This window comes from Dendrobates tinctorius, unplaced genomic scaffold (assembly GCF_039654945.1).
Source record: "Dendrobates tinctorius isolate UK_male_01 unplaced genomic scaffold, ASM3965494v1 ptg000028l, whole genome shotgun sequence".
NCBI lineage: Eukaryota > Metazoa > Chordata > Amphibia > Anura > Dendrobatidae > Dendrobates > Dendrobates tinctorius.
In genome coordinates this window covers 36,893,390-36,920,033 of record NW_027361696.1, presented here as the reverse complement: position 1 = coordinate 36,920,033, position 26,644 = coordinate 36,893,390, and the positions used below count along the sequence as shown (strand labels likewise).

At 45.0% G+C, this 26,644-nt stretch overlaps 1 protein-coding gene across 1 annotated transcript in view; it reads left to right on the top strand.

Moving 5' to 3' along the window:
* The window catches only part of LOC141084891 (B-cell receptor CD22-like), a 67,918-nt gene that overhangs the window by 31,953 nt on the left and 9,321 nt on the right, over window positions 1-26,644 (top strand). Inside the window, exons 6-7 of the mRNA XM_073569845.1 lie at window positions 916-952; window positions 8,279-8,323. Of these exons, the coding sequence (XP_073425946.1) occupies window positions 916-952; window positions 8,279-8,323 (82 nt within the window). The remainder of the gene's footprint in view (window positions 1-915; window positions 953-8,278; window positions 8,324-26,644) is intronic.

The following is a 26,644-nucleotide window of genomic DNA, read 5'->3' as shown; positions in this document are numbered from 1 at the left end:
ACCTTTTGGCCTCCAAACAAATGTATTATGGCATCCAAAGGCTTCACTTTTGGTCTCATCTGACCAAACTATATTCTCCCATTGTTTCACAGGCTTGTCTAAATGTTGTTGAGCAAAACAAATGCAGTTTAACATGCTTATTTTTTAGCAATTGAGTCTTACATGGGGAGCGTACATACTGTAGATGCCATGGAGGTTGAATACATAGCTTACAGCTTTCTTTTATGCTGTTCTTAGGTACTTTTAGTAGTTTAGAAATTCTTCTGTACCCAATGCCATCACTATGCTTTGCAACAATATGGTTGCAAAGGTATTGAGACAGCTCACTGGTTTTATCCATCATTAGATTTTTTTTGTGTGGCACCCTGGGAATGAGATACTTTTTTATAGGCCATCAGTTAAATCAGCTGATAGAGACAGGACTGATTTCTAATTACTGATAGATTTCAGCTGGTGCAGTTACCTTCCATGGGATTTTTCACATCTTTTACCTTATGTGTTCAATACTTTTTCCCTGTGTCATTTCTCAATATTACACATAACTTAATTTGTAGACATCTATAGATGATTTCTTTGTTTGAATTGGATGGTTTGCTACTAAACATCTGGTGAAAATTTCACGTCAATGGCACCTTTAGAAATAGATTTACTTAGAAAATGGGTGACGAGTTCAATACTTATTTCACTGGTATGAAAAAAATCAAATGAAGATTACTCTTTAATGAAGTAGTGTGGTTTGACCATTGAACTACCTGAGCCTGTGTTGCTAAATTTCAATATGCTGATTTAGTTTATCCAAAAACATGCCAACAGTCTTATACTGTCTTTGTAGTTGTGTACAGAGAGGGAGTGACATGTCATGATTGTGAAATATTACTATTTACTATATTTTAAAACTTTTTTGTATTGTATTAGAAAGCGAAACTCTTGTTTTTGGAGTAAGAAGACAGAGGTAAGACATTATATATTTACATTTGTTGATTGCTAATAAATAGTTACTGCAAAACAATACATTTGGTGTGATACTTGAATTATTTACAAAGTTATTTCCTAATGTATTTCCAAACAAACAGTTTCCACAGAGGCGAAAGTTTTTGTTATCATATTTCCCAACAGAAAATTGCACAGTGCTCATAAAAACAAAGCTACAAATTAGTTAAAAAATAATTAAATAAGTAATAATGATACAAAATTATATATATATATGTATAGATAGATAGATAGATAGATAGATAGATAGATAGATAGATAGATAGATAGATAGATACAGTAGATATTGAGAGGCAGTGAGGGGGATCTTATGCAAGGGTCCATATGTGTCCCCCAGAATGCAGACAGAGTCTTATTATATCCAGTGGAGCACCTTGTGTTCACAGCATAATGCCTGTGAATCTCAAGGCACAATACAAGGATGTGTGGATTGGGTACAAGTAGTTGACCCAGTCAGATATTTAGGAAAACCAGGTAAGGGCTTTTATTTTTAGAGGATTTGCAGGTTTTGTAGTGGGGTGAATCCCTCTCTCCACTCTGGGTTTTGGAAGTGGCTCTATGGCCACGATTCCATTTAAAGTCTGTCAGTTTTGTCTTTGGTGTGTGAGTTTGGAGTTTGCAAGCTGCAGAGCAGGAGTCTCTGTGCAACCCAGGTCTGTATGGAGCTAACACAGAGCCAGAAACTTCAAGGTGGTTGATGCAATGATGGTGCCATTTTCCATGGCAACATGTTTTGAACACTGACTGTACTTGTGGAAACCCGGCTACGATCCAAAGGATATCACACCTGTATGTGAGTCTGACAATCTGACAATAAAGACACCATTTATGTTGAACTTTCTGTGGTACCTGCCTATCTGTCACAATGCACCAACCCTGCTGCACTACTATATATAAATATATATAAATACGTATATATATATATATATATATATATATGTAGCTCTGGCAAAAATTAAGAGACCACTGCACAGTTTTATAAAAAACAGCTTCTCTTCATGTATGACAGCCATTCCATTCCAGTGTCAGTTGAATTCCAATCATAGTACACCTCATTCTACTTAATGTGCTTCTGCTTAGGTGACCACCTAAACCAAATGTTATTTAACAAAGGAAAGTATAAAATGAAACCCTGCTGTGGTGTTCACAATCTTCTTGCAATAGGACAAGCTGGATGGCAAAACAAGTGCTAGTAATTTCCCAAAACTAATAGAAATGAAAAAAATAAATTTTAACCATGCCAAAGGAGTTGAAAAGAAAAGTCTTGAGTGAGGAAAAGAAGGATTCAATGCTGGCTTTACTAGCAGAGGTGTTATGGTTGGGTCACCGAGGAGGAAAGCAAGACCAAGCTAAGGCTAGTTTCACACTTGCTTTTTTTTGCAGCGCGTTTTTCCCGCAAAAAAACGCATTGAAAAAACGCATACAAAAGCATACAACTGCTGCGTTTTTTTCAAGCATTTTTATGAGCATGCATGAAAAAAACGCAGCGTTTTTAAGCGTTTGTATGCGTTTTTAGTGCGTTTTTACCGCGTTTGCGTTTTTTTACAACATTTTTAGGTGGCCCCTCACACTACCCAAACCATGACTTTACTAACCCTAACCCTGACCCTAACCCTAACCCTAACCCTGACCCTTAACCAAATCATACTTAACCCTAACCCAAACCCTAAACCCTAACTAACCCTAACCCTAACCCTAACCCTGACCCTAACCCTAACCCTAACCCTGACCCTAACCCTAACCCTAACCCTAACCCTGACCCTAACCCTAACCCTAACCCTGACCCTAACCCTAACCCTAACCCTGACCATAACCCTTAACCAAACCATACTTAACCCTAATCCTGACCCTAACCCTGACCCTAACCCTAACCCTAACCCTAACCCTGACCCTAACCCTAACCCTAACCCTGACCATAACCCTTAACAAAACCATACTTAACCCTAATCCTGACCCTAACCCTGACCCTAACCCTTAACAAAACCATACTTAACCCTAACCCTGACCCTAACCCTAACCCTGACCCTAACCCTAACCCTAACCCTGACCCTAACCCTAACCCTAACCCTGACCCTAACCCTTAACCAAACCATACTTAACCCTAATCCTGACCCTAACCCTGACCCTAATCCTTAACAAAACCATACTTAACCCTAACCCTGACCCTAACCATAACCCTAACCCTAACCCTAACCCTGACCCTAACCCTAACCCTAACCCTAACCCTGACCATAACCCTTAACAAAACCATACTTAACCCTAATCCTGACCCTAACCCTGACCCTAACCCTTAACCAAACCATACTTAACCCTAACCCTGACCCAAAACCCAACCCTAACCCTGACCCTAACCCTAACCCTAAACCCCCTTAACTAACCCTAACTCTAACCCAAACCCCTAAATTCCATGGTTAAAAAAAAAAAACGCATATGCAAAAAAACGCATACATGAGCATGCCAGTGCGCACATATGCGCATCCATAGGCTATAATGGCCATTTTTAGCGCAAAACGTGCGCATATGTGCGCATGCGCTTTTTTGCAGGGCCAAAAAATGCAACATGCTGCGTCTGGAAAATCCAATCGCACACCCCAAAAAAACGCAGCGCATGAAAATCGCATACATGCGCTTACAAGCGCGCAGGTATGCGCACCCATGTTAAATATAGGGGAAAAAACGCATGCGCACATGTGCGTTTTTTTCCAGCGCTAAAAAACGCAAATGTGAAACCAGCCTAAGCCACAGAAAACCAGAGAGGTTGGTAACTAAGTGGATTTCGGACCCCTGATCCTATCCACACAACTAGCAGTAGCCGTGGAGCGTACCTACGATGATTCTAGACGCCTCGACACAGCCGGAGAACTAAATAGGCCTAAAGCAAGAAAGGGGAAATCTAAACTGCCCCAGAGCAGACCCCAAAGGAATAGATAGCCCCCAAACATATATTGTCGGGGAGACAAGATGAAAACAAAAATGCAGGTAAATCAAATAGGCTGAGCAAACGATGGGGCCAAACTAACTAGACAGGAAAGGAAAGACACTGTCTGCAATCACACAAAAAACCCTGCAAAAAATGCCCAACATGTCTGATAGAAACAACACTGAAGTCACTAGACTCTGCCCACTATATCAGCACTCTGGTATATTCTGAAAGCAGAGCAAAGAGAGGCCAATCTAATAAGGGACAGAAACAAACTGGCACAAACAGTAACATAAGGATGGAAATTCAGCACAGCCCCAGCCGGGGCTGGCTGACTACACAAAACTGAAATAGACAAAACCAAATCAAATGTGAACAATAGGAAAAGAACACTTAGCTTGAGCATGCAGGGACTGAGCTGGAAACTAAGACCTCAGGAGGCAGGAAAAAATCACCAGCAGGGTTAGAGGGAGTCGGCTGTCTTAAATCCAATCAGAAACTCCAGATATCTAATTATCCTCCTCATTATCAGGTGGCAGACCTCTGTTAATTAGATCAGCTCCATTACCTCCTGTAACCACCAGAGGGAGCCCGGAAAGAGAACTCGCGACCCCTCTGTCAATACAACCAGCTCCACTACCTTCACTAGTAACCAGAGGTAGGCCAGAAAGTGAATTCACAACACAGAGGGATACAAAGAGCATCATGTTGCCTCCATCCTTAAAATTTCTAAGACGGCAGTCCATTACAACAAGGTCAAACAGCAGACATTGGGGACAACAAAGCTACAGACTGGCAGAGGGTGAAAACAACTCTCCACTGACCGGGATGACCATCATTTTATTCAAATGTCACTCAGAAACCACAGGATGACATCCAGTGACCTAGAAAAGAAATGGCAAATGGCATCTGGGGTGAAGTGCACAGCAAGAACATTTCATAACAGGCTCCTAGAGCCAGGGCTCAATTCATGTAAAGCTAGAAAAAAGCCTTTCATCAATGAGAAGCAAAGGAGAGTCAGGCTGAATTTTGCCAAAGGCCATAAGGATTGGACCATAGAGGACTGGAGTAAGGTAATCTTCTCTGATGAGCTTTGCCCAATACCTGGTCGTCAAATGGTTAGACGGAGACCTGGAGAGGCGTACAAGCCACAGTGTCTTGCACCCACTGTGAAATTAGGTGGAGGATCGGTGATGATCTGGGGATGCTTCAGCAAACCTGGAATTGGGCAGGTTAATCTTTGCAAAGGACGTATGAATCAAGCCGCATACAAGGTTATCCTGGAAAAAGAGTTGAATCCTTCTGCTTGGCAATGTTCCCCAACTCTCAGGATGGGTTTTTTCAGAAGGACAATGCGCCATGCCACACAGCTAGGTCAATCCATGAGTGGTTGAAGGACCACCACATCAAATCTCTGTCATGGCCAGCCCAATCTCCAGACCTGAACCCCATTGAAAACCTCTGGAATGTAATCAAGAGGAAGATGGCTAGTCACAAGCCATCAAGCAAGGAGGAACTGCTTAATTTTTTTTTACCAGGAGTGGCATAAGGTCACCCAAAAGCAGGGTGAAAGACTGGTGGAAAGCATGCCAAGACGCATGAAAGCTGTGATTAAAAATCATGGTTATTCCACAAAATATTGATTTCTGAACTCTTCCTGAGTTAAAACATTAGTATTATTGTTTCTAAATGATTATGATTTTGTTTTCTTAGCATTATTTGAGGTCTGCAAGCACTGCATTTTTTTGTTATTTTGACCATTTCTCATTTTCTGAAAATAAAAACAAAATTTAGTGCTTGGAAATTTTAAGACATGTTGTCTGTAGTTTATAGAATAAAATAGCAATTTACTTTTAACTCAAAAAAATACCTATAAAGAGAAAAATCAGACAAAATGTTGCAGTGGTCTCTTAATTTTTGCCACAACTGTATATATATATATATATATATATATATACACCAAGAGAACCTGAACCAGCACCTCCTTAGTTTGAATAGGTGCAAGCTGCAAAAACTGCACAATATATCAAAAGAAAATGCAGAAGCACTCTATAAGAGCCAAAACATACAGAAACACTGGAAACATTAACTCCAAGCTGTATTGTAACTCACTAAGATATAATAACAAAAAAGCCAAAGGTTCTTAGTGCGTAAACTGGCCAATTCATGTGTACCCATCAGCCACAGCAAGGTGACACTTCTCTGATTGGTCCTATCACACATATAGTCTATACACTATATCCATATAATATAGTTTTTATATATATGTTATGTTTTAGATTGTAATTGCCTTTATTTCTTGTTTTTTGCTACAAATTTTTGAATTAATTAATTAAATGCGTTTTACAAAATAGAAATATGTCACATATGCACATAGGGGCTACATATAATCCCTCTAAAAGCAAATTATATTATTTATATTTCTAAAAAAAACACTAAAAAAACATTGTGTAGCCATAAGCTAATAGAAAAGTATTATAAATACAGTGTGGTGATCTCCTCTTTGATTCTTTATGCAATTTCAATAGGTTCTGTCATTCACATACAATTTATGAACCAGGAAAACCCAGGAACCTGTGATTCCCTAGTCAAGTATCTAACTGGTACTGCCTAGCCACGGAGATTGGCACTATTAAAACGATGTGGCACCCCTTCTCATCAGTGGCTCTCCCTAGCTTAGCATTCATTCAAATATAAAAAACTCCAAAAGTATAGGCAATGTAGTATAAAATACTGTTTATAGGACCTACTAGTTTTGACAATATGTCTTATAGACCATAACAGACCATGAGTAAGACAAATTGTCAAAACTAGTAGGTGCTGTTAACAGTTTTTATACTACATTGCCTGTATTTTTGAAGCTTTTTATGCTTGAATAAATGCTAAATTTTACTTTTTAAAGAAAGCCTCTATTCCCTCTGGATTGTTACTCTCTTCATGTTTATATTCAATCATAGCATTGAATAAGTTTAACCCTGCCATCTATAATAATAAATGCCCTAACCAGCTTCCGGTTGTAACAACTTCCGTCCAGTTGTAACCGGTGACGTCACCACACACACACACGCACATGTTAACCCTCAACACACCACACCGCCTCAACACACACTCCTCTCACCTTTCACCTCCACTCATGTCCACTCACTCTTTCACTCCACATACGTTCCTTTCTCTCACTCCGTTTCTCATACTCACACCGTCATCGTCGCTGCCCCGACATCTTCCTCCGCCGCCGCGATCCAGGATCCAGACGTTCTCCAGGCTGCCGACATGTTCTTGCGGGACGCCATCTTGGATGTCGTGAAGTCCCGCGAGATTCAAGATGGCGTCGCCGCAGCATCGGGCCATAATCTAGTAGTAATATAAGTTCACCAGATAGAAAATGAACAAAGGACTTATAATTGATCTCCTTTGTCTCAGTCTGGAAGTGTTTCCCCATCCATCAGGTTCATGACAAGGTGTGATATAAAAATAGAAGATGGTGCAAAGATAGAGGTTGATAGTCACTACATAAAATAAGTTTTCTTAAAGAAAGCTACCCCCTCAAGTGCTCTGAAGTCTTTCCCTACAGCTGAAATACTTTCACAACTCTGTATTAGTTGCTTCACAAGTCTTTACCTATATCATAGAGTGATAGAAGTAGTGGGATTCCAGTTGTATACTACACTTGTCATTCAGAAGAAGTGGGGATCAAATGGGGTTTTACAATGCAAAGAGCCGAAATTTTAGCCATGTGGGCCATCAGTTTATCACCTGCATGAGTAGCATGTAATTTACACATCTAGCACTATCAAGAGTTTCTCATGGTCAAAACTTCTGTGCAACCAATTTTGAAAGACAACATTTAGTTTTAAACGGTTACAACATTCCATTTAATGTGTTTGTTAAGACTTTGTCTTCTTGCTTATGTCAATTGAATTACATAACTTCCTTTTTTAATGACAACAGAGTTCAGTCACCTAACAATTACTAATTATTGGTCAAAGGGAGAAATAATGAACTGGGATGTAACAGAGCAGCAAGACTGCTTTATGAATATGGAAGCGTTTACGGAAAGTGGCCCCTAGTCTGTATCAGTTAGGCTTGAATGAGAAATGAAAGGTTAGAATGTAGAAAACCTGAAAAATCTAAAGGGTTCATTAGGTTGGTGAAATACATTTTTCACAGTGGGATTAGATGTTATTAATTAGTATAAATTACATTAAAATATCAATAATAAAGAAAAACAGTTCTGACAAAAGTAATGACAACTAATATTACCTATTTGGAAAATTTTAGATTTCTGCCACATTATTGTAGATGTGATATTGCTGTTTTACAAAACTTTTTGACATATTTCAGTTTCTGCAATTTCTTTTTTTTTTACAGAGTAACAAAATGTTCGACCCAATGCAAAGCACATTATCTAAAAACGTAAGTTACCTTTTTACAATTGAACGTTTTAATTCAAAGTAAAATTTTTGCTTCATGTGCTTTTTATTATTGATTACCCTGACAATATTTATCAATAATCTACTTACTATTTTGACCACTATTTTTTTGTACACCCTTTAGCACAGTCAGGGTAAAATTATCATGTAAAAAGTTAAAAATGTAGGAACAATACTTCATCCATACAAAAGGAGTAAATGCTACTTTTTATAATCTACAGATTAAGGATTATGACAACACTAGATGGTGGCCCGATTCTATCGCATCAGGTATTCTAGAGTCTCTGTTAAAATAAAAAATAGTGATATACTCACCTCCCGATGGCCCCCGGACTCTTTCTCTCCTCTCACCATGCTCCCGGCATCTTCCGGTCCCAGTAATGCTTAGCGCGACACACCGCTGATGACGTCGCGCTCTCGGGAGAGTGATGTCGTCTCCGGCCCTTCTCGCTAAGCATTACTGGGACCGGAAGATGCCGGGAGCGTGGTGAGAGGAGGGACAGAGTCCAGGGGTCGTCGGAAGGTGAGTATATAACTATTTTTTAATTTAACAGAGACTCTAGAATACCCGATGCGATAGAATCTGGCCACCATCTAGTCTATTATACTCCTGTCGCACTCGGAGCTGCTGTCACCTAATGTATTGTACTCCGGTGACAGCCAGAGCTGCAGTCACTGTTTTGCTGTTACCTAATGTATTGTACTCCAGTTACACCCAGAGCTGCTGTCACTGTTCTGCTGTTATCTAATAAATTGTACTCCAGTCAATCCCAGAGCTGCAGTCACTGTTCTGCTTTTAATCTCCATTCAATGTCAGCAAGCAGTTAATCCTGAATGCTATCTATGTGTTTTCAACTCTGTAAGCTTATATCTGGTATATAGTTTTTTTTCAACTTACTCTGCTTGTCCCCTTATGTTGTGAGGTCAAGAAACTTTTCAAAGTGCTTTATGATCCATGTAGTGCTGGACATGTGTTTATTTGACCACAACATTTGATTGGGTCCTGGTGTCTCAATTTAGTGTGATTGATTAACGAGCAGAGAGAGCCACAAAAAAAAAAAAAAAAAACTTAGCCTTAACCTCCTATATATTCAGACCTAGCTAGGGGGAGCATTTATGCACATGTAATCTAAGTACATGTATCAAAGTACTTCTGGCAGTTATAACATGGCAGTTAGACAGGGCAGGAGACAGGTAAGACATTTATATACATCTACTCTCTGTACATTTGGAATACAACAAATATATAACATATGCATTTGTGTAATTTATATCCTGGCCGCTGCATTCACACACATCCACCACCCTGGCATTAACTCTCCACACTCCATCCATATTGGCCCCTCGCTTCTTTCCTCTCCTATGTATAGCACTCACGCTCTTTTCACATTGTTAAATTGCACAGATCCAGCCAGTCCCACCATTCAACACCAGAGACGCTCTCACAAATCACTTAACCATCTGCTCACTCTTTCTATCCTCCTTCTCCTAGTTGCAGGAGACATTGCTCCCAACCCTGGTCCCCCATGTTATAGAAAGTCAAACCCCCCCACTGCTACACTCAGAAACCCCTCTAATCTTATTAATATTCCCTGCATGCCATCTGTCTCTCTTAATTGTGCACTTTGGAATTCTCGCTCAGTGTGTAACAAACTCTCCTTCATTCATGACTTCTTCCTTTCTAATTCTCTTAACCTCCTGGCTCTTACTGAAACCTGGATCCAGCAGTCAGATACTACCGCTGCTGCTGCTCTTTCATACGGGGAGCTACACTTCTCTCATACCCCAAGATCAGACAATAGAGCTGGTGGAGGCGTTGGTCTGCTCCTATCACCAAAATGTACCTTTCAGGTTATCCCTCAAGTACCCTCACTTGTCTTCCCTTCTTTTGAGGTCCATGCCGTCAGACTCTACACCCCCTTCTCCATGCGAGTGGCGGTGGTGTATCGCCCTCCCATCAGTTCCTGGATCATTTTGCCACTTGGCTTCCACATTTTCTCTCCTGTGACATCCCTACCCTCATCATGGGAGATTTCAACATCCCCATTGCTCTTCCCCTCTCCCCATCTGCTACTCACCTTTTATCTCTAACCTCCTCATTTGGCCTTTTGCAGCTTACTAATTCTCCAACGCATGAAGATGGAAACTCCCTCGACTTGGTCTTCTCTCGGCTTTGTGCAGTGGATGATTTTGCAAACTCCCCTCTCCCGCTCTCTGACCACAATCTTCTTTCATTCTCTATAAAGAACTGCCAGGCTGCTCAGGTCACCCCCACTGTCCAGACTTATAGAAACATACATGCCATTAACACCCAGAAACTTCTGAAGAACTTGCAGTCTTCATTGGCCCCTATCTCCTCCCTCTCATGTCCTGATTCTGCATTGAAGCATTACAATGAAACACTTCAAAGTGCCCTGGATGAATTTGCACCCCCTATAAATAGAACACCACAACGCAGACGGCGACAACCCTGGCACACGGTGCAAACACGTTTCCTGCAGCGGTGCTCCAGGTGCGCCGAACGTCTGTGGAGAAAATCCAATCTACACGAAGATTTCATCCATTTTAAGTTTATGCTTAGAACATACAACACTGCCCTTCACCTCTCCAAACAAACCTATTTCAACACCCTCATCATCTCACTGTCCAATAACCCGAAACGTCTCTTTGACACTTTTCATTCTCTACTCAATCCAAGAGTACAGGCCCCAACCACGGAGCTCCGAGCTGACGATCTGGCCAATTACTTCAAAGAAAAAATTGACCAGATCCGACAGGAAATTATCTCCAAATCCCCTCATACCATGCACTGTCCTCCCTCCCCCACTGCATCTAACTCACTCTCTGATTTTGAACCAGTCACAGAAGAAGAAGTAAGCAGGCTCCTTGCATCTTCTCGCCCAACTACTTGCACCAGTGACCCATTTCCGTCACATCTCCTCCAGTCCCTTTCCCCTGCTGTCACCCCTCACCTAACTAAAATATTTAACCTCTCTCTCTCTTCTGGTATTTTTCCCTCCTCATTTAAGCATGCCATCATACATCCACTACTTAAAAAACCATCCCTCGACCAAAACTGTGCCGCTAACTATAGACCTGTCTCTAATCTTCCCTTCATCTCTAAACTCCTGGAACGCCTGGTCCACTCCCGTCTTATCCGCTATCTCTCAGAAAACTCTGTTCTCGACCCTCTCCAATCCGGTTTTCGCTCTTTACACTCCACTGAAACTGCCCTCACTAAAGTCTCTAATGATCTGCTAACAGCTAAATCAAATGGTCATTACTCCATGCTAATTCTCTTGGATCTCTCTGCAGCATTCGACACTGTGGATCATCAGCTCCTCCTCACTATGCTCCATTCCATTGGCCTCAAGGACACCGTTCTCTCCTGGTTCTCCTCCTATCTCTCCGACCGCTCCTTTACTGTTTCTTTTGCCGGTTCCTCCTCCTCTCATCTTCCCCTTACTGTTGGGGTTCCTCAAGTATCGGTTCTAAGCCCCCTCCTCTTCTCCTTGTACACTGCCCCTATTGGTCAAACAATCAGTAGATTTGGTTTCCAGTACCATCTCTATGCTGATGACACCCAACTATACGCTTCTTCTCCTGACATCACGCCAGCCTTTCTAGAAAACACTGGCGATTGTCTAAACGCTGTGTCTAATATCATGTCCTCACTATATCTGAAACTGAACCTGTCAAAGACTGAACTCCTGGTGTTTCCTCCCGCTACTAATGTACCTACACCCGACATTGCCATTTCCGTGTGTGGTTCCACTATTACTCCCCAGCAACATGCCCGCTGTCTTGGGGTCATACTTGATTCCGAGCTTTCCTTTGCCCCCCACATTCGATCACTGGCTCGCTCTTGTCATCTGCACCTCAAAAACATTTCTAGAATTCAACCTTTTCTTACTTTTGACTCTGCAAAAACTCTTACTGTTTCTCTTATTCATTCTCGTCTCGACTATTGTAACTCTCTTCTAATCGGTCTCCCTCTTACCAAACTCTCCCCTCTCCAATCTGTCTTGAATGCTGCAGCCAGGATCATATTCCTCACCAATCGTTACACCGATGCCTCTACCTTGTGCCAGTCATTACACTGGCTACCCATCCACTCCAGAATTCAGTATAAACTTATTACCCTCACCCACAAAGCCCTCCATGGCTCAGCACCACCCTACATCTCCTCCCTTGTTTCAGTATACCACCCTACCCGCGCCCTCCGTTCTGCTGATGACCTGAGGTTAGTATCCTCAATAGTCAGAACCTCCCACTCCCGTCTCCAAGACTTTACACGTGCTGCGCCAATTCTTTGGAATGCACTTCCCAGGTCAATACAATTAGTCCCCAATCCCCACAATTTTAAGCGTGTCCTGAAAACGCATTTATTCAGACTGGCCTATCGCCTCAACACATTAACCTAACCTATCCCTGTGTGGCAGAGCCAAAAGTTTTACCATAACCAGGTTCCCAGCATCATGTTCCCACATGCATCATGTTCCCACATGCTTTATGCATCCATTAGCCCTCTGTGTCTGTACTGTTACACACTTAACATTATGGCTGGTCCATACAATCAGGGCAACTGTTACCACCCACCTTTCGTGTCTACCTCTTTCCTCATAGACTGTAAGCTTGCGAGCAGGGCCCTCACTCCTCTTGGTATTTGTTATAATCTACTGTATGTGATTATTGTTATGCTGTAATGTCTATTGTCTGTACAAATCCCCTCTGAAATGTAAAGTGCTGCGGAATATGTCGGCGCTATAAAAATAAAATTTATTATTATTATTATTATTTTACCTAATGTATTGTAGTCCAGTTACACCCAGAGCTGCAGTCACCGTTCTGCTCTTACCTAATGTATTATACTCCTGTTACAGCCAGAGCTGCAGTCACTGTTCAGATCTTACCAAATATATTGTACTCAATTTACACCCAGAGCTGCAGTCACTGTTCTGCTGTTGCTTAATGTATTGTGCTCCAGTTACACCCAGAGCTGCTGACACTGTTCTGCTGTTATCTAATGTATTGTACTCCAGTTAATCCCAGAGCTGCAGTCACTGTTCTGCTTTTACCTAATGTATTGTAGTCCAGTTGCACCCAGAGCTGCAGTCACCGTTCTGCTCTTACCTAATGTATTGTACTCCAGTTACACCCAGATCTGCAGTCACTGTTCTGCTGTTACCTAATGTAGTGTACTCCAATTACACCCAGATCTGCAGTCACTCTTTTGCTGCTATCTAATGTATTGTACTCCAGTTTCTCTCAGAGCTGCAGTCACTGTTCTGCTTTTGCCTAATGTATTGTAGTCCAGTTACAACCAGAGCTGCAGTCACCGTTCTGCTTTTACCTAAGGTATTATACTCCTGTTAAAGCCAGAGCTGCAGTCACTGTTCAGATCTTACCTAATGTATTGTACTCAGGTTACACCCAGAGCTGCATTCACTTTTCTGCTGTCACCTAATGTATTGTACGCAAGTTACACCCAGAGCAGCAGTCACTGTTCAACTGTTACTTAATTACCTAATGTCTTGTACTCCAGAATATGTACAGGACTGTGCCTGTGTAATGAGCAATGCAGCAGTGATGCCTTTAGCGGCTGTACTGTGCCTGTACAATAAGCAATGCGGCCATGTTGCCACGACGACTAAGCAACTGTCGCTGATTGGTCTAACTGCCGCGACCAATCAGCGAGGTGGGACTTCCATTACAGACAGACAGACAGAATTAGACAATTATATAGTAGATAAGATAATAGATTTTTGTTTACTTTGCAAATGTATATTATTATCATTTCAGATAATTATCTGAAAACAATAGTCAGTGACCCTACAAGAGCCAATGAAACGTGAACATGATAATTAGGCAATCGGTTTCACGTGTAATACCATACAAAACCACAAGGTGTGCTATTAAGACATGAGTTTGAGTTGCAATTAGTGTTGAGCGATACCTTCCGATATCGTGAAATATCGGATCGGATTGGATCGGACCGATACCCAAAAAGTATCTGATATCGCCGATTCCGATGCTGGAAACCAATGCAAGTCAATGGGACAGAAAAATCGGAATTAAAATAAACCCTTTCTTTCCTTGTAGGTTAATTCTACATGAAGAAAAACAACTAATAATATTGTAGAATGTATTGGGGGAGGTGGAGGAGACATTAAAGGCATAGAGGTTTAGCCCAATCAAATGGAATAGCAGGAATATTTTTTTTTTTAAGACGTTCGGAGTTACAAAGATATTGACTATGTTAACCTTTTTTATATTTTGTCAGATATGTATGTATGTTTCACTACTTCCATGCTCTTCACCTTCTTTTTTACTTCTCCCACACTTTCTCCTTCATGATCCTCAGCAGCAGCAGCATCTTTTTCATCAACTTCTTCACTTTATTCATCATCTTCTTCTTCACCTTCTTCCTTTTATTCTTTTTTTTTACATTCTTCATATTCTTCTTATTCAACTATTATTCTTCTTCATATTCTACTTCTTCATCTTCTTCCTATTCTTCTTCTTCATCATATTCTTATTTGTGACAGGCATTCCTGTAGTTGTTATCTATAAAAGTTTGAAGATTACAACAGCCGTTCTGCCTGTCACTAAAGATTTACAACAGGATTTGTCCGCGTTCAGTTTGGCCTGCAGCAGCAGGCATTTTCCAGGGGCACCACGAGGAGGAACGGACTCACCCCCACACACTGCTTAGTCTTCTTCTGCTTATAATTTAGAAAATATCTTTTGCTCTGATTTTTAGTCTTATGCTTAATGTTCTTCTGCTTTTTGCTCTTCTGCTTTTTGTTCTTCTGCTTCTTGGTCTTCTGTCTCTTGTTGTTCTGTATCTTGGTGGTTATCTTCATGTTCTTTGTCCTCTTGGACATTGTCTTTAGGGTCATCTTTTTGGTCTTCTTTGGGGTGGTCTTCAGGGTCGTCGTCAGGGAGATCCAGAGTGATTACCAAAAACCTTTTCAAAAAGTTTGAACTTGGAAATGTAACAGAAGGTACCAGAAGGCTGAGGAACTGCCGAGAACCAGCTGACGGTACTGGAACCCGGATGGGTAGCAGAAGGAACAAGAGCCGATGGAACTACCGAGGACCAGCTGATGATACTGGGACCCGGTTACTAAGCAGGAGGTACCTGTGCTAGAAAGCACAACCAAGACCAGCAGACGTTGCTGGAACTCGGATACTGAGAAGGAGGCACCTAAGCCAAAGGCACTGCCGAGAACCAGATGACGGTGCTGGAACCCGGATGGGTAGCAGAAGGTACCCATGAAAAACAAAGTTGCAAGGCCGCGAGCCGGCCGCAGTTACCGAAACCCACAGTCCTACAGGGGGTGCTTGTCCTATTGGCACTACGGAACCAGCCTTTATTGCCCGAATCCACAGCCCACATAGGAAGCACCTAAACTAGAGGCACCATAGAGTCGGCTAACCCGACCGCAACACGACAGGACTAAGTATTGGTGACAAAGTGATATTGACACTTCCTTGAAACAGCTGACGGTGCTGGAACCCGGAGGGGCAGCAGAAGGAACAAGAGCCAATGGCACTACCGAGGACCAGCTGACGTTACTGGAACCCGGTGACTAAGCAGGAGGTACCTGTGCTAGAAAGCACTACCAAGGACCAGCAGACGTTGCTGAAACTCGGATACCGAGATGGAGGCACCTAAGCCAAAGGCACTGCCGAAAACCAGCTGATGGTGCTGGAACCCGGATGGGTAGCAGAAGGAACAAGAGCCAATGGCACTACCGAGGACCAGCTGACGTTACTGGAACCCGGTGACTAAGCAGGAGGTACCTGTGCTAGAAAGCACTACCAAGGACCAGCAGACGTTGCTGGAAATCAGATACCGAGATGGAGGAACCTAACCCAAAGGCACTGCCGAGAACCAGCTGACGGTGCTGGAACCCAGAGGGGCAGCAGAAGGAACAAGAGGCAATGGAACTACCGAGGACCAGCTGACGGTGCTGGAACCCGGATGGGTAGCAGAAGGAACAAGAGCCAATGGCACTACTGAGGACCAGCTGACGTTACTGGAACCCGGTTACTAAGCAGGAGGTGCCTGTGCTAGAAAGCACTACCAAGGACCAACAGACGTTGCTGGAACTCGGATACCGAGATGGAGGCACCTAAGCCAAAGGCACTGCCGAGAACCAGCGGACGGTGCTGGAACCCGGAGTGGCAGCAGAAGGAACAAGAGGCAATGGAACTACCGAGGACCAGCTAGCGGTGCTAGAATCCGGATGGGTAGCAGGAGAAACAAGAGCCAATGGCATTACCGAGGACCAGCTGACGTTACTGGAACCCGGTGACTAAGCAGGAGGTACCTGTGCTAGAAAGCACTACCAAGGACCAGCAGACGTTGCTGGAACTCGTATGCCGAGATGGAGGCATCTAAGCCAAAGGCACTGCCTAGAACCAGCTGACGATGCTGGAAACCGGAGGGACAGCAGAAGGAACAAGAGGCAATGGAACTACCAAGGACCAGCTGACGGTGCTGGAACCCGGAGGGGCAGCAGAAGGAACAAGAGCCAATGGCACTACAGAGTACCAGCTGACGTTGCTGGAACTCGGATACCGAGAAGGAGGCACCTAAGCCAAAGGCACTGCCGAGAACCAGCTGACGGTACTGGAACCCGGATGGGTAGCAAAAGGTACCCATGAAAAACAAAGTTGCAAGGCCGCGAGCTGGCCGCAGTTACCGAAACCAACAGTCCTACAGGGGGTGCTTGTCCTATTGGCACTACGGAACCAGCCTTTATTGCCAGAACCCGCAGCCCACATAGGAAGCACCTAAACTGCAGGCACCATAGAGTCAGCTAACCCGACCGCAACACGACAGGACAATGTATTGGTGCCAAAGTGACGCTGACACTTCCCTGAAACAGCTGACGGTGCAGGAACCCGGAGGGGTAGCAGAAGGAACAAGAGCCAATGGCACTACAGAGGACCAGCTGACGTTACTGGAACCCAGTGACTAAGCAGGAGGTACCTGTGCTAGAAAGCACTACCAAGGACCAGCAGACGTTGCTGGAACTCGGATACCGAGATGGAGGCACCTAAGCCAAAGGCACTGCCGAGAACCAGCTGACGGTACTGGAACCCGGATGGGTAGCAGAAGGTACCCATGAAAAACAAAGTTGCAAGTCCGCGAGCCGGCCGCAGTTACCGAAACCCACAGTCCTACAGGGGGTGCTTGTCCTATTGGCACTTGGGAACCAGCCTTTATTGCCAGATCCCGCAGCCCACATAGGAAGCACCTAAACTGCAGGCACCATAGAGTCAGCTAACCCGACCGCAACGCGACAGGACAAAGATTTGGAAGCACAGCAATGTTGACACTACCCGGGCACAGTTGGCGTGCTGGAAGCAGGCTGGGCAGGAGGGAGTACCCGTGCCAAAGACACTGCCGGGAACCAGCTGGCGGTGCTGGAACCCACGGTAAATACTACAAACAGAGTGGAGACAGAGGCCTAAATGGAGCAAGTTTAAAATCTATAGTTGTGTGAGTGTGGACAGAGCAGGAGAAATTGCCGTACACACAGCTGGGGATCAGCTTACATTACTGAATCCCAATAACACTGGAGCATATGTTGACTGTGCAGACGGCACTTCTGAGCAGCAACTGGCGGTGTTGGAGCCCAGGGTTAATACTACAAACATAGTGGAGCCAGAGGCCTAATTGGATCAAGATTAATATCTGTTGTAGACTACAACTGATTTTAAACTTGCTCCAATTAGGCCTCTGGCTCCACTCTGTTTCTAGTATTTACCCTGGGCTACAACACCGCCAGTTGCTGCTCAGAAGTGCCGTCTGCACAGTCAACACTTGCTGCTGTGTTATTGGGGTTCAGTAACATCAGCTGATCCCCTGCAGTGTGTCCGGCAATCTCTCCTGCTCTGTCCACATTCTAGTGGATGGGGCTGAGGCCTACTTGGAGCAAGTTTAAAATCTGATGTAGTTTGAATGTGGAGGGAGCAGGAGATATTGCCGGACACATGGCAGGGGAGCAGCTGGCGTTACTGAACCCCACTAACACAGGAGCTAGTGTTTTTTTCTGTGCAGACGGCACTTCTGAGCAACAACTGGTGGTGTTGGAGCCCAGGGTCAATCATGGAGTAGGCTGAGGCCTAGTCGGAGCAAGTTTAATATCTGATGCGGGGTGAAGGTGGAGGGAGCAGGAGATATTGCCATACACACAGCAGGGGAGCAGCTGGCGTTATTGAACCCCACTAACACTGGAGCTAGTTTTTTTCTCTGTGCAGACGGCACTTCTGAGCAACATCTGGTGGTGTTGGAGCGCAGGATCAATCATGATGTAGACTGAGGCCTACTTGGAGCAAGATTAATATCTGATGTAGTTTGAATGTGGAGGGAGCAGGAGACATTGCCGGACACACAGCAGGGGAGCAGCTGGCATTACTGAACCCCACTAACACAGGAGCTAGTGTTTTTCTCTGTGCAGATGGCACTTCTGAGCAACAACTGGCGGTGTTGGAGCCCAGAAACAATCATGGTGTAGGCTGCTTGGCTGGCCCCCTATTTCCAAGCCAAGAGATTCAGAGAACAGAAGTAGAGATGGCTCCTGTCCAGGGCTCTCTGACTGCCTGGGCAATTTGGCAGGTGGTGAAGAGACAGATGGCTGCTCTTTAGTGCTCTGGCCCTGAGAGGATGTGGAAGTAATAGAAGTCGATGCGTTAGCTGCCATCCATCCGACAACGGCTTCAATTTGTTCGTCCCGCAGCAGTGGGGTACGGCGAGCTCCTACAAAGCTGCGCATAAAGGACTGTTCCCTGGGAAAACTGGGGGATGCTGAGTCACTGGTGCCCGCAGCAGGCACAGAATCCCCACGTCCTCTCCCTGCTGAAACTCCACGCCCAGGACCACGTGCCTTACTCCCTGCCTTCTTCATCTTGGTAGACTGATAAAGATAGGCAGAAAAGTACAAAGGGGGGGCTTAGTGTGCTTATTCCTGAACAGCTGCTAACAGGTATAAGAAACACTAATTTTACAAAGTGTGTGGACTACACTTTAATATGAGCTAATGTGGCCTACACAACTGTCAAGTGCAGTGTTTGGTGAACTTTATTTACATGGTTTTTTTTTAAAAAAAAACAAAAAGAATGTGACCAAAGATGTGAAAGTGATAGTTTCACAAACTTTTTGGAGCTATTACAATGCAGGAAGGTAACCTACAATGCAATAGATGAGGCTCCAAAAAATAGGCTAATACTAATCTGGCTGGGGCTGCAGGGCATAAGCCAGAAAAAAGGCTCCTCTATCTACTCCTATATAGTGTTTGCAACCAATGTAGATGGATACGGATGGATGCACACTAATAGGAGAATTAATTAAAAATGAGCAGCAATAAAACAAAAATAAATATGTATGAGGCAGTGACGCACGCTGAGCGGCCTACAACCAGAGGTGGCTGCAGCACACACTGCAGTGTGAGCTGCACTCACACAGACCTTGCAGACAGCTGTGAACAGCACTGCAAGGCAAAAGAAAGCTTCTCACAGGGGTTGCTAAACTAGCCTGGGTAAAGCACAATCTAGCAAATCGATATTTCTAACTGTCCCTCAGAGTCACAAGAGCTGCGTCCTGTCCCTAACTGAATTCACAGCAGAGTGAACCCAAAATGGTGGCGGCAGCTTTTATAGTGCATCATGACATCATTTCAGCAGGTAATCACAGCCATGCCATTAGTTAACATGCCTACATGCCTAACAGGATGTGCCCACACTTCTTAGGATTCCTCATTGGCTGAATCAAATGTGCAGACGGCACTTCTGAGCAGCAACTGGCGGTGATGGAGCCCAGGGTAAATACAAGAGACAGAGTGGAGCCAGAGGCCTAATTGGAGCAAGTTTAATATCAGTAGTAGTGTGAATGTGGACAGAGCAGGAGACATTGCCGGACACACAGCAGGGGAGCACCTGACGTTACTGAACCCCACTAACACAGGAGCTAGTGTTTTTCTCTGTGCAGATGGCACTTCTGAGCAATAACTGGCAGTGTTGGAGCCCAGGATCAATCATGGTGTAGGCTGAGGCCTACTTGGAGCAAGTTTAAAATCTGATGTAGTTTGAATGTGGAAGGAGCAGGAGATATTGCCGGACACATAGCAGGGGAGCAGCTGGCGTTACTGAACCCCACTAACACAGGAGCTAGTGTTTTTTTTCTGTGCAGACGGCACTTCTGAGCAACAACTGGTGGTGTTGGAGCCCAGGGTCAATCATGGAGTAGGCTGAGGCCTAGTTGGAGCAAGTTTAATATCTGATGCGGGGTGAAGGTGGAGGGAGCAGGAGATATTGCCATACACACAGCAGGGGAGCAGCTGGCGTTATTGAACCCCACTAACACTGGAGCTAGTTTTTTTCTCTGTGCAGATGGCACTTCTGAGCAACATCTGGTGGTGTTGGAGCGCAGGATCAATCATGGTGTAGACTGAGGCCTACTTGGAGCAAGATTAATATCTGATGTAGTTTGAATGTGGAGGGAGCAGGAGACATTGCCGGACACACAGCAGGGGAGCAGCTGGCATTACTGAACCCCACTAACACAGGAGCTAGTGTTTTTCTCTGTGCAGATGGCACTTCTGAGCAACAACTGGCGGTGTTGGAGCCCAGAAACAATCATGGTGTAGGCTGAGGCCTACTTGGAGCAAGTTTAAAATCTGATGTAGTTTGAATGTGGAGGGAGCAGGAGATATTGCCGGACACACAGCAGGGGAGCAGCTGGCGTTACTGCACCCCACTAACACAGGAGCTAGTGTTTTTCTCTGTGCAGATGGCATTTCTGAGCAACAGCTGGCGATGTTGGAGCCCAGGGTCAATCATGGAGTAGGCTGAGGCCTACTTGGAGCAAGTTTAAAATTTGATGTAGTTTGAATGTGGAGGGAGCAGGAGTCATTGCCGGACACACAGCAGGGGAGCAGCTGACTTTACTGAACCCCACTAACACAGGAGCTAGTGTTTTTTCTGTGCAGACGGCACTTCTGAGCAACAACTGGCGGTGTTGGAGCCCAGGGTCAACATGGAGTAGGCTGAGGCCTAGTTGGAGCAAGTTTAATATCTGATGCAGGGTGAATGTGGAGGGAGCAGGAGATATTGCCGTACACACAGCAGGGGAGCAGCTGGCGTTATTGAACCCCACTAACACAGGAGCTAGTTTTTTTTCTCTGTGCAGACAGCACATCTGAGCAAGATCTGGCGGTGTTGGAGTGCAGGATCAATCATGGTGTAGGCTGAGGCCTACTTGGAGCAAGTTTAATATCTGATGTAGTTTGAATGTGGAGGGAGCAGGAGACATTGCCGGACACACAGCAGGGGAGCAGCTGGCATTACTAAACCCCACTAACACAGGAGCTAGTGTTTTTCTCTGTGCAGATGGCACTTCTGAGCAACAACTGGCGGTGTTGGAGCCCAGAAGCAATCATGGTGTAGGCTGAGGCCTACTTGGAGCAAGTTTAATATCTGATGTCGTTTGAATGTGGAGGGAGCAAGAGACATTGCCGGATACACAGCAGGGGAGCAACTGGCGTTACTGAACCCCACTATCACAGGAGCTAGTGTTTTTTTCTGCGCAGAAGGCACTTCTGAGCAACAACTGGCGGTGTTGGAGCCCAGGGTCAATCAAGGAGTAGGCTGAGGCCTAATTGGAGCAAGTTTAATATCTGATATGGGGTGAATGTGGAGGGAGCAGGAGATGTTGCCGTACACACAGCAGGGGAGTAGCTGGCGTTGCTGAACCCCACTAACACAGGAGCTAGTGTTTTTTTCTGTGCAGACCGCACTTCTGAGCAACAACTGGCAGTGTTGGAGCCCACGGTCAACCATGGAGTAGGCTGAGGCCTAATTGGAGCAAGTTTAATATCTGATGTGGGGTGAATGTGGAGGGAGCAGGAGATATTGCCAGACACACAGCAGGGGAGCAGCTGGCGTTACTGAACACCACTAACACAGGAGCTATTCTTTTTTTCTGTGCAGACTGCACTTCTGAGCAGCAACTGGTCATGTTGGAGCCCAGGGATTACAGCTCAAGTGGTAGAAACATGAACACAACAGGAGACCTGGATACTGTTGCCAACCAATTATTTAATCTGGAAGAGGACTGGCAAATTCAGGCGAGATCCAGGCCTTGTTCATTTTCAGAAAAGTAAGCCGGTCAACGTAATCGGAGGATAGTCGCATGCGACGGTCTGTTAGTACACCACCAGCAGCACTAAAGACGCGTTCTGATAATATACTAGCAGCAGGGCAAGCCAGCACCTCCAGTGCATACTGGCTAAGCTCTGGCCAGGTATCCAGCTTAGAGACTCAAAACTTGAAGGGGGAAGAGCCGTCTGCGAGTACATTGAGAGGGCAAGACATAAAGTCTGTCACCATCTGACGGAAACGTTGCCTCCTGCTGACTGGAGCCATCTGTGATGGTGTAGACATTTGTGGTGCAGACAAAAAACTTTGCCACATTTGGGCCATACTGGTCTTGCCTTGTGCTGAGGTGCTGCTACTGCTCCCTCTTTGTGCAGAGCTTCGTCCACTGCCTCGACGCACAGAGCTGCTTTGTAAAGCACTAGCAGCACTGCTCTCGGGTGGACTGGAGAACATGATGGAATGCACCAGTGTGTCTTGGTACTCCCGCATTTTACGCTCCCGGTTCAGCAGTGTTATGAGGCTTTGTAAGTTGTCCCGGTAGCGAGGATCTAGGAGGGTGTACACCCAATAATCAGCCGTGTTGAGAATGTGGGCGATGCGGCGGTTGTTTCTCGGGCACTGCAGCATGAAATCAACCATGTGCTGCAGACTCCCAACAGCACAAGAAACGCTGTCCCCTGCTTGAGGCATAATAATAATAATAATAATAATAATAATAATAATAATAATTTTTAGCATATCAAATACTGGAATCGGAAGTTCCCATAATGCTATGAGCCAGTTTCATTTGATTCAGCCAATGAGGAATCCTAAGAAGTGTGGGCACATCCTGTTAGGCATGTAGGCATGTTAACTAATGGCATGGTGGGCCCCATCTATCATTCTCCAGAGTACAGTGCTCCCCAAAAATTGCTGTCCCAACATTGAAAACAATCAAATAAGTCTCCTCGCTAGGGAATCCCTGTACTAGTCTGGACTCCTTGTCGTCCCCATCTTCCATCTCACTGCACAGTATTTCAACCTTGCAAGTGCTGTGATCCTGAGCAAGCAGGGGGGGCCCACTCGTTGGCGACGGCACTGGCACAGGGCCTCTGATAGTACGGTGGTGTGTCTGATGGCGGGTGGGCCGAACCTGCACTTTCATCTGCAGCTTCCTCTTTGTCACCGTGTAAGATGGAACTGTATATGGGAAGGGTAATCTGAGTTTCATCAGGGTCAGATTCAGGCCGTGTAGCGTGCGAGGGGAATGTAGTGGTCTGGGTCAATGTACCAGCAGATTCATCGAGCAGTGGCTGGGCATCAGTGCACTTGTGTCGCCCCCAGGAGTACGGTCGCCACAGTGGCATTACCTTCTTCCTAGGGAGTGTGATGTCATGCTTGGGAGCAACGAACGATCTCTCTAGCAGGTTAACTGATTGGGCGGTGTTATTCCCACGAGTCATGACCCTCCAAACAGCGTTCATGAAGGCAAAGTGTTTGTTTTACGTGGGCAGTATAGTTGCAAAGCTGAACCTTAAAGGAATGTCCAGAAGGGCACCACCAGGAGTGGAGCCTACGGTTAAATTCGACTCCACCTGGGAAACCTCAACCATGCCAGCTACAGAACAGATGCACACATTGCAAGCTTAATTCCGTTAACGAACGAGACTCCGTCATGCCCCGCGGTCCGAGTCCGGCTTACTAGAGGGACACGTGAGGCTCTGGCACATGAGATTGGCCAATAACTGGTGTGTCATGCCCTTACATGTCCGTGGCTGCATGTGCGCTACACTGAAAAGGCCAGCGTTTGTCGCTTACAGGTGCAGATAACCCGCTGAACAACGTTAGTGATGGGGATCACTGATTACAATTATTACCCGCGAACAATGATTTCCCAGTAAGTGCAGGTCAACCGCAGTTCCGGAATTAGGCCTAACCGTCATTCCTGAAAAAATGAAAAACTTACGTATGCAAACCACAGGTGCTGTAGCTTGCTTAACAGCTCGCCAGCCGTTCTCACGCCCAGTATGGATTACACGTGATTGCACAAAGGTGAGAAAGGGTACCGTATCCCCAGATAACATGTATGGATAGCGTACACATTCAAAATATATGTCTATACATCAGGAGGCAGGCTCAGACGGTGTTAGGCCCAGTATGGATTGCACGTGATTGCACAAAGGTTAGAAAGGGTACCGTATCCCCAGATAACATGTATGGATAGTGTGCACATTCAAAATATATGTCTATACATCAGGAGGCAGGCTCAGACGGTGTTAGGCCCAGTATGGATTGCACGTGATTGCACAAAGGTTAGAAAGGGTACCGTATCCTCAGATAACATGTATGGATAGTGTACACATTCAAAATATATGTCTATACATCAGGAGGCAGGCTCAGACGGTGTTAGGCCCAGTATGGATTGCACGTGATTGCACAAAGGTTAGAAAGGGTACCGTATCCCCAGATAACATGTATGGATAGCGTACACATTCAAAATATATGTCTATACATCAGGAGACAGGCTCAGACGGTGTTAGGCACAGTATGGATTGCACGTGATTGCACAAAGGTGAGAAAGGGTACCGTATCCCCAGATAACATGTATGGATAGCGTACACATTCAAAATATATGTCTATACATCAGGAGGCAGGCTCAGACGGTCTTAGGCCCAGTATGGATTGCACGTGATTTCACAAAGATTAGAAAGGGTACCGTATCCCCAGATAACATGTATGGATAGCGTACACATTCAAAATATATGTCTATACATCAGGAGGCAGGCTCAGACGGTGTTAGGCCCAGTATGGATTGCACGTGATTGCACAAAGGTTAGAAAGGGTACCGTATCCCCAGATAACATGTATGGATAGTGTGCACATTCAAAATATATGTCTATACATCAGGAGGCAGGCTCAGACGGTGTTAGGCCCAGTATGGATTGCACGTGATTGCACAAAGGTTAGAAAGGGTACCGTATCCTCAGATAACATGTATGGATAGTGTACACATTCAAAATATATGTCTATACATCAGGAGGCAGGCTCAGACGGTGTTAGGCCCAGTATGGATTGCACGTGATTGCACAAAGGTTAGAAAGGGTACCGTATCCCCAGATAACATGTATGGATAGCGTACACATTCAAAATATATGTCTATACATCAGGAGACAGGCTCAGACGGTGTTAGGCACAGTATGGATTGCACGTGATTGCACAAAGGTGAGAAAGGGTACCGTATCCCCAGATAACATGTATGAATAGCGTACACATTCAAAATATATGTCTATACATCAGGAGGCAGGCTCAGACGGTCTTAGGCCCAGTATGGATTGCACGTGATTTCACAAAGATTAGAAAGGGTACCGTATCCCCAGATAACATGTATGGATAGCGTACACATTCAAAATATATGTCTATACATCAGGAGGCAGGCTCAGACGGTGTTAGGCCCAGTATGGATTGCACGTGATTGCACAAAGGTGAGAAAGGGTACCGTATCCCCAGATAACATGTATGGATAGCGTACACATTCAAAATATATGTCTATACATCAGGAGGCAGGCTCAAACGGTGTCAGGCACAGTTTGAATTTGACGGCCCAGACTACACAGCGGAGGAGCAGGGAGAGGTAAAGATTGCAAATGCTGGGGCCCTGTCCAAGCAAGGGGGGCCCACTCGTGGGCGTCGGTACTGGCACTGGGCCCCTCATAGTACGGCGGTGTGTCTGACAGCGGGTGTGCACCACCACCGTCAGAGACACTTGATTGCACTATGAGGGACCCTGTGCCAGTGCCCGCGCCCAAGAGTCGGCCTACCCACCTGTTCAGGGCAACGGCACTCGCACGGTGTCGTGCGCTAGGTGGTGACCCCGGCCATGGGGGGGGGAGGCAGCACAGTTAGGGAGTTTTAGAAAGTGGCATATGTTGATGTTGGACATTCAGCTGATGCAAAAGGTGAAATAGGTCAAGTCCCAGGAAGAGGTGGACCAAAGCAAGCCATTTTTCTGTCACCCTCTGTGTCATCAGGGGAAGGTGGGACAAAATCCTTGGAAACCCATGCATGGTTCATTTTAATGAAGGTTAGATCATCCACATTTTGGGTTGACAGACGGGTCCTTTTTTCTGTCAGGATTGATCCAGCTGCACTGAAG